The sequence below is a fragment of the Pipistrellus hanaki genome (genome assembly GCF_964339955.1).
Source record: "Pipistrellus hanaki genome assembly, chromosome: 9".
NCBI lineage: Eukaryota > Metazoa > Chordata > Mammalia > Chiroptera > Vespertilionidae > Pipistrellus > Pipistrellus hanaki.
The window spans coordinates 49,388,799-49,403,222 of NC_140511.1; the positions used below are offsets into that span (position 1 = coordinate 49,388,799).

Below are 14,424 nucleotides of genomic sequence, written 5' to 3' on the forward strand. Positions count from 1 at the left end.
CTGGGGTGGGCTGGGGTTGGAGTGGGCTGGGGCTGGGGCTGAGGTGGGCTGGGGCAGTGGTGGGCTGGGGCTGGAGTGGGCTGAGGTGGACTGAGTCTGGGGCTGGGGTGGGCTGGGACTGGGGGGGAGGGGTTGGGGCTGGGGCCTCCTCACCCTCCTGCCTGCCCCACACCCATCCAGTGCCTCTGCTTTGGAGTCCCATGGCCCTGGACTTCTGACCTTCAAACCTCCAGCATATACTGGAGCCTGGACTGGACACATAGTCTCCACTCCAAGGAGGTCAGGGCCCTCCAGGCCATCTCAGAGTCTTCCACCAGGGCCCGGGCAACTGGGCCCAGGCAGATGGTGAGTGGTATCCCAGGAGGGAGCTGCCCTGTCCGGTTTTAACTGCCCCCAGGTTAACTTATGAGAGAGGGCGCCACTCTTGGGTTTTCTTCTGGGGTGATGTTGTTGGGAGTGGTTGATGTTGGGGTGTCTCTGATAAGAGAGCAGGATGGGTGGGATTTGCAGGGGTGGGGGGAAGGTAGCGATGGGTATAAAACAAATGCCTCCAGGCAGGTGGAACAGACATGAGTGGGTGTTGTTAGTGCAGGTGGGGAGGGCTATGGATGTCGACAGGAAGGGGAAATGTTGGTGTCGGTTGGTATAAAGGTGTGGATATTGGTGACAGCGACTGGGCGTCAGGATGTCAATGGATGAGATTATAATAGCTCAGACTTTAGAGCACCTATTATGTTACCATCACGGCTCTGTTTTACATAAATGTACTCATCTCATTTTTATAATAATCCCACAAAAGATACACTATTAGTACCCCCATTTTTAAGGGGGGGAATGGAGGCACAAAGAGGTTAAGTATCTGCTCAGGGTCATTCAGCTGGTAGATGGCAGGGATGAACGGGGCTGTCTGGCTCCAGAGCCCATGCTCTTGGTCCTTCCGCTCCTCATGGGACGTTGTGTGGCAGGCACAATGGGAGGTGGGTGGGCTGAGGATGGGGACACTCTGGATGGGGTGTGACGTCGAGGTGTGAACGGGTGGGGCGGTATGAATGGATGTTGCTGGGAATGAGGCCTGGGCCAGTACAGGAGGGAGGGCGTGTGTGCACTGGCTCAGGGCAGTGCTGGGCAGTCATTCCCAGGCATTAGCAGAGAAGCAGAATCACCTGGAGGGCTTGTTTATGGTTTGGGAGGTCCAGGTGGAGCTTGAGAAGTGTTTTTCTAATACATCCCAGGTAACGCTGATGCTGGTGGCCTGGGGAACTGATTTGGGAGTACTGGGACCGGAAACACGCATGAGTGATGGCGAAGAACAGGAAGTGGTATTTGAGGGAGAGAGGAGGTGGGTAGAGTGAGACTAGAACTGAGAGTGACTTTAGAAGTATGGGATGTTGCAGAAACCGGTTTGGCTCAGTGGATAGAGCATCAGCCTGGGGACTGAAAGGTCCCAGGTTCGATTCCAGTCAAGGGCATGCACCTTGGTTGTGGGCACATCCCCAGTAAAGAGTGTGCAAGAGGCAGCTGATCAATGATTCTCTCTCATCGATGTTTCTAACTCTCTATCCCTCTCTCTTCCTCTCTGCAAAAAAATCAATAAAATATATTTAAAAAAAGAAAAAAAAAAGAAGAAGTATGGGATGTTGCAGCTATAGGAAGAGTTCCACCGGTATGAGAGCAGGCATGACATGCTTAGGTAGGCAGAGGGTAAGAAGGATGCCTGTGGCAGTGGCCTGGGAAGCTCCTCCGGTCCCTCTGGGTGGATCCGGTGCTAGATGGGGTGCTCGATGTGCAAAGGTGGCGAGACAGGAGGCCCCTCTTCCCTTGGGGTCCCTTAGGTGCAGGAGGTTTCTCTATGTTATCAGCTTTTCAGCTATAAATTACTAGTCTCTGCAGGGCCCAGAGAACTTGAGGGGTGAGTGGGGCCGAAACCTGTGGATAAAGGGTTTCCTCTCCTAGTTCAGTCTAGTCTGTCACTCATCATAGCTCTAGTATGACCTAAAGTGTAGGAGGTGGTGTTGGGGTGTTCAAACTAAACACAGGAGCCCCCACCAGAGGACGGTCTCTTGGACCGGGACAAGAAACACCAGGGGAAGCTGCTGGAGGGACAGAGGATTGGACAACAGGCTGCAAGAAGGACAGTCGCCAGTTTCCCCAGGCTGGGCCTATGGGGTGACCCTAACTGACTGAGCCATGCCATGGGTTGAGTCATGTCCTCCCACAAAGATGTGTCCTCAATCCCAGTGCCTCAGAATGGGACTGTATTTGAAAATAGGGTTTTAATAGAGGCAATCCAGGGCAAATGAGGTCATTAGCATGGGCCCTTAGCCAACGTGACTGGTGCCCTTAAAAAAAGGAGAAAATTTGGACACAGAGACGAACAGAGGGAAGACGACCGAAGACATTGGAAGGAGATGGCCTTCTGCAGGCCCGGCGGTGCCTGAGCCACCAGGGCTTGTAGAGAATCTCCTCACAGCGCTCAGAAGGAACCAACGCTGCTCACACCTCGAACTCAGACTCCCGGCCTCCAGAACACCGAGAGAGTGTGTGGTTCTTTGTTCCAGCAGCCTCGAGAGAGAAAGAGAGCGAATGCACCACAATTCACGGAAGGAGCCAATGGGATGGCACTAACGACTGGCAAAGGCATTTGCTGTGGGTGGTGTCACTGCTGAGGGGCTGAGCGGTGGACAGCACTGGGAGGTGACAGAGGCCACCTCAGGAGAGAGGAGTGCGCTGGAGCCCAGCAGATGGCCATGGGAGGACGCTGCAGGGGCCAGTGAGCACTCCTGCTTTCTCTGGGGCGAAGAACAGAAGCTAAATTCCAGACAAGATGTCCCCGCGCTCACAGTGGCCTCCTCACCACTCTGGGCCTCACAAAGGAACCTGGCGGCTCGCACCACACGCTCCTGCTGCTTGTGGGGGCCCTCGGGCCTCCTTTCTCTGGGGCACGGAGTCGGCAGGGCGAGCAGGGATGTGTCTGTGGCTGTGAGGACTCCGGGTTCAGAGGAGCCAGGCATGCATCTCCCCCAGGCAAAGAAGACTGCAAAGAAACCCTTTTCTTAATAATAGTATTTTATTGACAGTTATAAATATTTTCCACTTGTCCCCTATTTACAGTTGCAAAATAGTTTATGATATTCACTACCTCCACCCACCCATTCAGCATCTTTCTAGAAACTGCGTGAAAATTGAATAGGAAATAGAAAGCTTCTTAAGGGGGAGAGGGGCCCACCAACCTGGTTCCAGGACTTCCAACCACCCACACGGACAGCAGACAACGTTGCAGCAGGTGCTACACAGTAGCAAAGGGGCGGGCGGGCAGAGGGGGCGGGTCCCGGCGGGTCAGGACGCCAGGCTCCTCAGGACATTGGTGATGCTCCAGTGCTGGCCCGAACACTTCTGCAGAACCAGCTGGAAGCCGAACTCCGAGTCGCTGTTCTCCTGCAGCTCCAGGCAGCGCTTGGACTTGAGGTTCTGGATGGCGCCTCCCTAGAAGCCGGGGCGGAGAGTGGAGTCAGAGGGTGTACAGGCAACATGGGGAGGTCTGGGAGCCTGAGGCCTGGCAGCTGGTGCCGGCTGGGACTACGTGTGCCTCTAGATGTCTGGGATCCAATGCTACGGGAGGTCTGGGGCCTGCATTCCCACGAAGCCTGGGGCTCCCATCTCTATGTTGGTCTCCTCCCTGAGAATGAACTTTTATGTAAGTGTAATTCTTCACACAGCCGTAGCTTTTCACTAGAACAGAGGTACCCCACCCCAATGTCCGTCTGCACAGCAGGGGTACAGCATGCTGGGTTGCTCCTATCTGGGGGTCTAAGCCCTACTTCCCATAACCATAGACTGGGGCCCTGCTCTGAAATGCCTAGTTCCTTGGGACCACCCCATGATTGGCCTGAATTTCAATATCACCAGACCTCCTGCTTTTAGGGTCTGTGCTCCCAACTGGACCTCTATCAGTGCTGGTCTCAACCAAGTTCAGGCTCCTGAATTCTGTCTATAAGGCCACTGGGCTCCCTCATCCCTGGATATACATGGTTTCCCCATGCTGCTGATATTCTGGAATGTTCTGTAGTCATGCACACTCAGTTTATACCCCAAACACCCTTGGGCTTTTGGCTATGTGTCAGGGTGTCAGCATTTTGAGAATCTCTGAGTTATATTGAAAACATGCTCAGCTGGGCTTCGGCCTCCCAAATGAGCGGAATTGCTTGGGCTGGGTGGTAGACCATGTAAGTGGGCCCCTTGTAGCTTAATGGTACTTGAGCATATGCTAAAACTCACCTTTCCCCCAGAACCATATGTTACTCATCTCAGACATAACTAAGCATCGTTATGGGAAAGCTGGACATTCTCAGTATATGTCCCCCTCTCCCCAGAATCTCATTAGGCACCGATTCCTGACAATTCCACCTGCTTCAGGCCTCATGACGGTCTCCTTATCTCTATCCTTTCGTACTTGCCCTGATTCAGGCCACCATCTTCTCTCCCCTGACAACTGCATCAGCCTCCTCGCTGAGCCCCTTCCCACGTCAGGAGGCAGGGGGTAGTGATCCTTTCAGATGCACATCTGGCCCAGAAGACAGAGCCCGGCTCTGTAGCGCATGCTCATGGCGTGGTGCTGCGTCTCTCTCTGGCCTGGTCCCCCACAACTTGCACACTTTGAACTGCAGCGATACCAAACTCCGTGTAGTTTGCCAAACCCATTTACATTTTCTCAGGATTCCTAGACTTTGAACAAGCTGTGCCTTGTGCCTGGGGTCCTCTCCATGCTCTGCTTCAGGCTACGCCATAGTCACTGAAGGCTCGGGGCCTGCTCCTACCTCCAGAGGCTTCTCACCTTCCACCCAACCCCGCCTCCTCCTCCTCCTCTCCAGTCCCCTGGCTGGCGCCGTATTCTCCTTCTCCTCCTTTCTCCCGCTCAGCACTTACTGAAGTATAGTAAATGTTCTTATTTACTTGTCTTTTCCCCCACTGGACTAAATGTTTTATCAATTTCTGTCTCTCAACATCCAGCAAAAAGCTTGAATGGAACACGACAGGTGATCATTAATCTGGCTGTCATGACTTATAGTAAAAAAGGAATTGGTCACAGGACTGAGTGGTCATTCTCAGGTTCGCCCCAGGCTGGCCCTGGCAGGCCTGGCAACAGGGAGAGGGAGACTCTGAGCCCATCCCCCATTGCACTCAGGTCTATCCCAGTGAACTGTGAGCGAGGGAGACGGAAGTCCTTTCTGGAAGTCATCCCCAGTCTGCCACCACCTCCCCCCGGTAACAACTGGTATTGCAAGAGCACATGGAGACTCAGTTCTCACACCTCCTAGAAAATGGGCAGTATCTGCCCCCGCTGAACAGACACTTCCCTGCTACCAACAACTATACCTATAGCTGTACGACTAGCAGAAAGGTGTGCACCACAGACAGGCATCCAGGTGCCTTCTGAAACATGATTTGTAAAAGCTCCAATTTGGAAACAACCCAAACCCCCATCTATAGCAGGGCGTTTAGAAAACAGCGGTGACTCACATCAAGGAATACTATGCAGCATCAAAAATGGACACACTGGCGCTCTGCTCAAGAGGGGTGAGTTTCACAAATATAACATCAGCAAAGGAAACCAGGCTGAATATATACGTAATCCTACTTCTATAAACTTCCCAAGCAGGCAAAATAAAACCACAGTGTTCAAGTCAGGGTGGGGTTACCTTTGGGGTGGAGGGGGTGGCAAATGACAGGAAGCAAGAAGGGGGCTTTTGGGGTGCTGGTGGCGTGCTCTTTCTGACCAGGGTGGTGCTTGCATAGGCATTTACTTGGTTTTAAATAATTAAGTTGAGTATTTATTTTTGTACGTATATCTGCATGCTTCTGTGTGTATGTGTTGTTCTTCAGTTAAAAAAAATTAAAACAAAATTCCAGCTCCTAGGAGAGACTTTGAGCAGAGAGGGTGAAGGAGGCGGGGAGTGAGAAGCCAGATGGTGAAGGGCTCAGGATCCGTGTGTGTGTGTGTGTGTGTGTGTGTGTGTGTGTGTGTGTGTAACTTTCTAAGATCTCGGGTGTGGGAAATGGCCTTGCAGACAGCAGCAGTGAGTGAAGCATCTCCGCCCTGCCAGCACCTTCTCTGAGGAGAGCAATGACTCACTGCCTGCCCCTAGGATCACAGAGACATCAGAACAAAGGGGTAACTGAAACAGCGGGGGCAGTGGGAGGTGCAGCCAGAGAGAAACCCACAAAGTTAGGCCCTGACAGGACAGGACCAGTGGCCATGAGACAGGGGCTCAGAAAGGACTCATGTGGGAAGAGTCCCCATGTGGGAAGAGACTTTGAAGCCGATCCTCTTGTTCTCGACTGCAACCTGAGTGGCTCTGTACTTGGGCCTCGGGCCCTTTAGCTCTGCATGTCCACCTGCAAGGACAGCCCCCAATCTAGCACTTTCTTTCCCCAGCAGCTCCTCCTAGGAGCATTCTTCTCCCGGTGAACTAAGATCCTGTCTCAGGGGCATCCAGAAAGGGGTTCGAGAACACGGCGCAGGGTCCCGTACTTGGGTCAGCTCCTGCTTCTCCACCACTTCCCTCTGACAGGGGAGGGTGGGGCCCATGTCCCTCAGTTCCATGCTTTTCCATGTTGAGTTTTTTATGGAAGAATTTTGTATACTTTTCCATTCTGGTTGCCCTCCTTTTGCTTTGTGTCACTCAGAACTGACCACAGAGCACAGACCACCTCATTTCCACTGGACGATAAATAGGCTCTTGTAATACAGCCAAGGAATGGGCACTGTTAGTGGCCACACCACAGTCCCAAACCATGAACCATGCTGGGACTGTGGAGGACAGCCTCAAGTTGTCCTCTCAGAGGCTGTGGTCCACCTTGAGGCCACATCCTGTCCCTCAAAGGCTGGATTTTTGGACACAGAGGCATCCCAGTGACACTTGCTCCAAACAAGGCTAGCCCATGGCTCTGCCTGGCCCAGTTTCTATGGCTTCTGTGTAAAAGCTCGCAGCCTCTAGGCCAAGCACATCTGCTGCCCACCCACAGGCTGGGCCATGTGGCTGGTGCTTCTTGGTGGGACTGTATCCAGCTTCTCCTGAGGCTCCAGCATCCGGCCAGCCCGGTGGTCCTACCCACTGCTGAGAGTGCAGTGCAGGCAGGGCTGGATGAAACCAGCCAGCTCTCTTATTCACGATGTCTGCTGGGGGTCTGGCACTCCAGGGGGTGAGATGGAAAGGGGACAGTGCTGAACTTCTTTTCTGGTGGTCAGTTGTGTGGCCCTGGGCAGCCGCTCCACTCGTATGATTCCATTATCTCTAAAGTCAGATGATCACTTCTGTCCTGATTACTGGAGGATGAGCAGGACAGATGGGAAATCCCTTTATCAGCTACAAACAACAAACGGATATGAGGCTGTTCATAGAATCGGGTGGGGGCTCCAGAGAAAGTGCACAGCAAGCAGAGGGGGCCAGACCAAGTGCCCTTCCATTCCACTGGAGATTTTGACTGCTCAGCATGTCCTCAGGGGCTGGGCCAGGCCAGGCCTTGCCAACAGTGGGGCTGCTTCAGCAACCCCTGGACCACGGAAGCTTGGAGGAACTGGTCCCAGACAGGAGGCCGCGGCCCGCTCCTTTCCCACCAGCCACTCAGGAGCATTCTGAGCCTTCTGCAGGGCTCTGTGCCAGGGCTAAGAGAGGAAGGCAGGGGCAGTCTCTGAGAAGTAAAGTGTTCCTTCAGAGACTCAAATATGACATTTCCCAGGCCCTACCCTGGCCCAACCATGCCCTCGGCACCCTAGAGACAGGAAGTGGGGTGACCCTAGGGCAGAAACAGCCAGGGTGGCCTCTGGGAAGAATGTGGAAGAAATGGAGTGTGGCCAAGAGCAGTGTGGGTTGTGGAGAAGCACAGCCTCTGTGAGAGTGTGTGGGGCTGCAGGAAGGGCAGGATGTGAGGCCAAAGAGAGATCCCTATCTGGAAGCTCCGAAAGGAGAATCTTCTACAATGGAGTAGTCAGGCCACCCTGGAGGTCCCAGTGAGCAGAGCCCAGGCATGCATCTCAGAAAGACATCTGGAATAGGGGGAGAAAGGCCAGGCCACCGCTTGGTACTAGAGCTAGAACTGGCCCCTGGTGCTATCTCCCTCGTGTCTTTCTTCTCAGACCTTGGCCTCTCTCACTGAACAAACTCTGGGTTCTTGCCTCTCTCTGGGCAAGTTCCATTCACCGCGATTGGAAAGGAGCTGTCCCTTCCTGGTGAGTTCAGCCCTCTTGGGTGCAGCCTGGTGTTGCTACCAAATGCACCTCTACATGCAGGCTTTGCACCTGGGATAAAAGTAATAATAAGTTAACACTTACTTATCATATGCCCAGCACTGTATCCAATGCTTTGCATGCCCAATCTCATGTATTCCTCACAATAACCCTGAGAGGCGGAGATGCTAATTATTACCATTTTATAGAATTGGAGACTTGCCCAGGATCACACAGTTAGGAAGTGGTAGAGTTAGGTGGGGATCTTGGGAGCCAGCCTCCTTTTCTGTTCCCCACCAGAATAACTGGCCAGCCCACCCACCATTTATTCCACTCCCTGCCTGTCTCAAGAGAGTGGACTAGACTGACAGCTGTTCATGCTCCAATACCTGGGGTCTTCTTGACCAGAGAGGAAAATCACCTTGACCTCCAAGAGGCTCTGAAGAGCCAGTCTGATCTAGTTCTTTTGAAGACTCTCTGCAGAGACATGTTTCATCCATCCATCCATCCATTCATCTATCTATCTGATATTTAATGAATGCCTATTATGTGTCAGGAACATCAGTGACCAAACAAGAAATAATCCTTATCTTAGTGAAAACTATTCTAGGAGGAGGAGCTAACAATAAATTTTATAGTGTGTTAGAAGGTGATAGGCAGCACAACAATGTAGAGCAGTGTGTGTACATGTTTGTACCCCCCTCAAATTCATGTTGAAGGCCTAATCCCCTATGCGATGATATCTGGAGGTGAGCATGGTACACTCATGAATGAGACACAAGAGGGATGACCTCTCTCTCTCTCTCTCTCTCTCTCTCTCTCTCTCTCTCTCTCTCTCATCCTCCCCGCCCCCCTCCCGTCCCCACGAAGACAGTGAGAAGGTTGCCACATGCAAACTGCAAAGAGGGTTCTCACCAGACACTGCATCTGCTGGTACCTTGACTTTGGACTTACCAGCCTTCACAATAAATGTTTGTTGTTTAAGCCACCTAATCTATGGTCATTTTGTTATAGCAGCCTGAATGGACTAAGACAAGCAGGGCAAGAGGGTTTGGAAATGGTGGTGAGGCAGGCTGCAATGGTGAGAGGTGGTCAGAGTGAGCCTCACTGACAAGGTGAGACATGAGCAAGGCAAGAAGGCGAGGAGTTAGCCCAGGGGATATCTGGGGAGAGTCCCAGAGCCCAGAGAAAAGCTCCCGCACCAGCAGAGGCCTGGTGTGTTCGGAGAACAGCACTGAGGCTCAGAGTAGGCATGGGGGTAGACGTATGAGATAAAGCCCAAGAGGTGAGTGTGGGGCAGGTTGTATGGGGCTTTAGAGCCACAGAATGGACTTTGGCATTTTTCCTGGTGACGGGGCCAGCCACTGCAGAGTAGGGCTGACAGGTTACCCATGTCACTCTGCTGTGTTGAGCATTAAGCGTTGGAGGGAGGAAGGAATCGGGGACCTGTTAGCAGGCTCTTGTCCTCACACCCAAGGCCAGCCAGCAGCCTCTGGGCCAGACCCAGGGCTCTGAGGGCTGAGGCTTGATGCAGAATGCCCGCCCGCCCCCGCCCCTTGTGGAGGGTGCAGTCACTTGGTTTACTAGTCCAGTCATCTAAATTATTTGTGTAATACTTACAACTACAGGATCTGGAAACACATAATACTTTTAATTAAAGAATTTAAATAAGGGCAATTAAACCTGGCAGGAGAGATGCTGTGGCGCACAGAGAGCTTAATTGGAAAAGGAACCAAATTAAATATGGAAACAGCATTAAAAAAACCCCTAAAGCTGAATGTACAGACTTAAGCCCAATGATAATCCCTAGAGCTGGGAGCCCAGCCCCCAGCCTAGTGCCTTCTCCTTCGGGGCCTCACTGGGGTGGTGACTAGCATGGGCATGAGAGGCGGTAGGAGCGGAACCCAAGGACATGGGCCCCTGCTCCCAGCCCTGCCTCTGGCTCTCCCTGGCCATGACCCTGGCTAAGTGCTGGTCTGGGCTTCAGTCTTGTCCTTCGCAAAAGGAGCCAGATCCTGTCTCCACGTGGAGCACTGACCGTGTCCACAACCTCATGCGAATCTATGGTCACCCATCAGTCCCTGGGACTGAGGCACTGACCCCAGATCGCACGGCCATGAACTTCCTCCCTGCCTCAGTTTCCCCAAGCGTGTGTCTGTGGCAGCTCGGGGTGGAACAGCTAGTACCAGACTAAGCAACCTGGCTCCCCCTGAAGCTGTAGGCTGGATAGAAGGGTTAGAAAGAGCTCCTAAAGGCTTGTTAAACCTTAGGTCACTGGGCTCCACTTTTCTGATCCAGTAGGTCTCCAACGAGGCTCCAAATGCATTTCTTTAAATTTTCCGGTGCTGGTGGGGGTGGTGCTGGTCCGGGGACTAGAGGGGACCTCAAACACTTTCACCTTGTCCCGGGAAAGGGCTGGGCCCAGCTGGTCGCTGGCACTGGCCTCCCTGAGGAGCAGCATTTGCAGCGTCTGCCCTGAGCTCGTGCCAGTCTCACTGTTGTGATCGCCAGGAGGTCGTGTGCGGACTGCATCCTGTATGCTCTGTTTATTTCAGAGCTCCCCTTCCACTCTCCTTTCTAATTAATTTTTCGTGGGCAAGTGGCCAGGCGAGGCTTTGGCTTTAAGCACAGTGGGCACGGGTGTTTCCAGGTTAAGTCGTTTGTAATCAGTAATTAAATACTTGAAAGCATAGGTGGGATGTTAGTGCTGGTTACAGACACCTGAGTTGAAGCCATTTTGGAGGGGAAATGAATAGTCAATGCTGCATTGACTCAATAAGCTCTTTGGTGTTTGTCTTTCTTCTAGGAGATCTGGTGCCCGAGGGAGATGGGAGATGGGCCTGGGATTCGTGGTGAAGCTCCAGTGGACTGTGGATGGCGCAATGGCAGTGTCAAGTGTGAATGGAAAAGCGAGGCGGGGGTGGGGTGGAGTGGAGGGATGAAGACAGCAGGACCGCAGAGGGAGTGTGCTAAGGTGGCGGGTCCAGCCAGTTCAGGTGCACCTGTGACGTGGCTTGGCAGGGAGACCCAGCCCGGAACTGCCATAGCTGTCATCCACTGGCTTTCCAGAGGTGAGACCAAGGCAGTATGGGCCCCACATTTGACAGAATTCCCAGATTTGACCTTGGACAAATTATTCAATTCTTCTGTGCCTCAGTTTCCTCATCTGTAGAATGAGGATAATTAAAGTACCTAATGACATTATCATGGGGATCAAGTAATCTTTATAAATCAGTTACAATAGTACCAGGCACATAGTAAGCATCATATGAATGCTTGATAAATACATTCCCAAACCTCCCCGAGGTCTGCGTGGTGGGAATCTGAGCCATCGCACTTGGTCCTGGCCCCTCATCTCTGTGGGGTGAGCAGGGGGAAAAAAGGAGTGCTGAATGCCATCTGCTAACGATAACTAAGAAAACAGCCAAGGCCTGAACAGAGCTTCGCCAGTCCCCAAACTAGACAGTTCCAGATTTGCCCTTTTATGTGACATGGAAATCAAAAGCTGTTTTATTCCAAAGCCACAGTGAAATACCCGACTAGAGTCTTTCTGCTCAGCACAAAAGGTCCTCAAAGTTGGTTGGACTTCCTGGCAGAGCGTGTTGGCTGGAGTGGGAGAAAGTCAGAGCTCTTCCCCTCCTGTGTTGGGAAATTCTTTGGCAGAATTAGCGGTGCTCCCTGGGAAATGTGCTCTGCAGATAGGTTCTGTTCTGAGTGGGGTACTCATCCCGCATCAGTTTATCAAATTGGGCCCCACAAATCCGGGGCTCTTGTCCCTGGACAGGCGGGCTTGGCTCTGTGCTCAGCTCTCCTGCCGTCATTCTCTGGAAACTCTCTTTTCTCCTGGCGTTAATAGAAACCTCTTACTGTCCTGGGTGGTCCTCACTTAGAAAATGCATGCATGCTGCACCCAGAAGGAGGCAGCACAGGGTGGAGGTGTGGGGACAGTCGCCGGTGGAATACTGATCTGTGTGCCCTTGTCTCCCAGATGGGTCCTGCTAACGTTTCCACCCAAGAACCTGGCAGCCACTGGGAGTGGCGGCACACACCGTTTTGCGGGGCAGCATGAACTCTTGGGTACCTGATGATTCATCAAAGCCTCCTATTTTACAAAAGCGTCATACAAATGTGTACTCCACTCCATACTGTGCACACACTTGGTTTAGTATCAAACATCTCCACCTCCCTGCCTCCCTCCCATCTGCAGTTACAGTAGAGGGAGAAGTGCACATTGGCCCTGTGACTTTGAGCACCCCACTTAGCACACGCAGTGGGAATCACTACTACTTACAAGTGTTTTCTGTAGGAACTAGGGCATTTCCAACTGAGCAGGGCGCTTTGACTTTTACATTGAAATGTCCTTGAAGTACAGTTGCACTGTTTTTTGTCTGTGTTTTTATTTTTATTTATTTTTATTTTCAGCATGCATGCATGCAAGGAGGACCATCGAAGGATTTTGTTCATCGTTGGGTCTCCCACAAACCTAGCTCCTAGCACATGAAAAGCCTCTAATTAATATTTGTGAATTGTTAAATCGGGGACTCCTTCCTTCGATCAATAGCACACTGGATGTCTGCTCTGTCTCAGGCTTCTCGAGAGGGACTGGAGGTCCTGAAAGTGTAAGACAGCCCTGGCCTTCCGTCTACTGGCTGACAGAAGACAGGGGCAGGGAGTAAAATAACAATTCCATAAAGTGGGGTAAACATGACCCTCACACAAGAAGAAGCTCAGCTCATTTCCAAATGCGTGCTGCTTTTCACTAAGGCAGGCCCGGTGAGGCTTAGTAAAGGTGGAAAAGCCCTTCTCAGGACTGCTGTTTAACTTCAGCTTAGAATGACAGCATTTCAGGGGAGGCAGGCCCTTACAGCCATCCAGTCCAGCTCCATTTAGAGCTGTATAACCTCAAATGGCCTGCCCAGTGTTCTCTCTTCTCTGAACTACCAACCTCATGTCAGGACAACTCTGACTCTGAGGAAGCTGTCCTGGGGTGGCCTTGGATTAATAAGCCCCCTTCTCAACTCCCTCCACTTACCCCATCACTACTTCCAATAGACTTACAATGACTCTCCAAGTCCTCCCAACAGCTGCCTGGCTCCAGGCCCCCATGCAATGGAACAGCCCCTTAGCCTGCTTGCCCGTCTGCAGCCCCCTTTCTTCCACCCCACGTGTACTCTGCTGCCAGAGGGACTCAGACCCCATCACCACAATCCATTGCTTAAGAACCTCCCTTAGTTTCTCCATTTCTCCCTTTGCTTTTAAGGTGAAGTCTAAACTTCTTAGCATGGCAACTGATGACCACCATTGTCTGCTCAAACTAACTCTTAAGTCTCATCTCTCTTATACCCCATTGAAAACTCTAAATTCCACCCACACTAAACCCGATTTCTATTTCTCAAGTCTGCTCTACTTTTTCTTGCCTCTGCCCAGGTGGAGCCTCTGCTTGGAATGTTCTTCTCTCTTTCTACACCTGGGAACTGTCCCACAACTTTCAAGATCCAGATCAAACACGCCTCGAATGTTTCCTGAGTTCTGTCAGCCTGGGGTCCCAGAACACCCTCCGCCTCCTTTCTGCTCTCATCACCCAGTGTGGTGTGTGTCTACATGCCCATGAGCTCCTCCACGGCAGGGGCCCTGTTTGACTCTCATCTGCATCCCGGTTGCCCAGACCCCTGAGCTTCATAAATGTTTGATGAATGACTGAAGGAAAGAATGTTTATTATTGGAAAATTGCTCCTCAGAGCTGTGTGCATCCGTGTTGCCAAGAGATGTTTTCGTCAAACCTGGTTTCTCGGTGTCAGAATCGAGCGCCGTCCCTATTCATCCTGTAGCATTGGAAATTCCGAAGGGCTTCCCAGGGTTAGAGGGAAGGCATTAAACAGAAAGTCGGGGTATGAGATGGAACACTAAGATATGCAAATGCCTCTCTTCTTTGTAGGCCAACGGGGGAGAATTGCACTAGATTATTTTGAAATTAATTCAGCCAGAGTGTCTGGGGAGTTTAAATGCAGCCCTCAGGGGAGTAAATAATGTAGACTGTGCAACCGGAAAGGAGATTTAAAATGCACAACTAAAAGCTCCTTTCAGCCCAACTTCTGCACCGGAAAATTCTAGTTGGTAGGTATCCCCATGAAATGTGCAAAGATTTAAAAACCTGTTGCAAGAAAACATGTCTAAACACATGGCTTTAGTTATTTAAGAGT

General features: G+C 51.8%; 1 protein-coding gene across 2 annotated transcripts in view; it reads right to left on the reverse strand.

The window, feature by feature from the left end:
• Positions 1–3,048: 3,048 nt before the first annotated feature.
• GALNT18 (polypeptide N-acetylgalactosaminyltransferase 18) overlaps positions 3,049–14,424 on the reverse strand; it is a 277,936-nt gene continuing 266,560 nt past the window's right edge. For both annotated transcript variants that reach the window (XM_084893524.1, XM_084893525.1), the window contains one exon: positions 3,049–3,483. In XM_084893524.1, the coding sequence (XP_084749650.1) occupies positions 3,337–3,483 (147 nt within the window). In that variant the 3' untranslated portion in view covers positions 3,049–3,336. The remainder of the gene's footprint in view (positions 3,484–14,424) is intronic.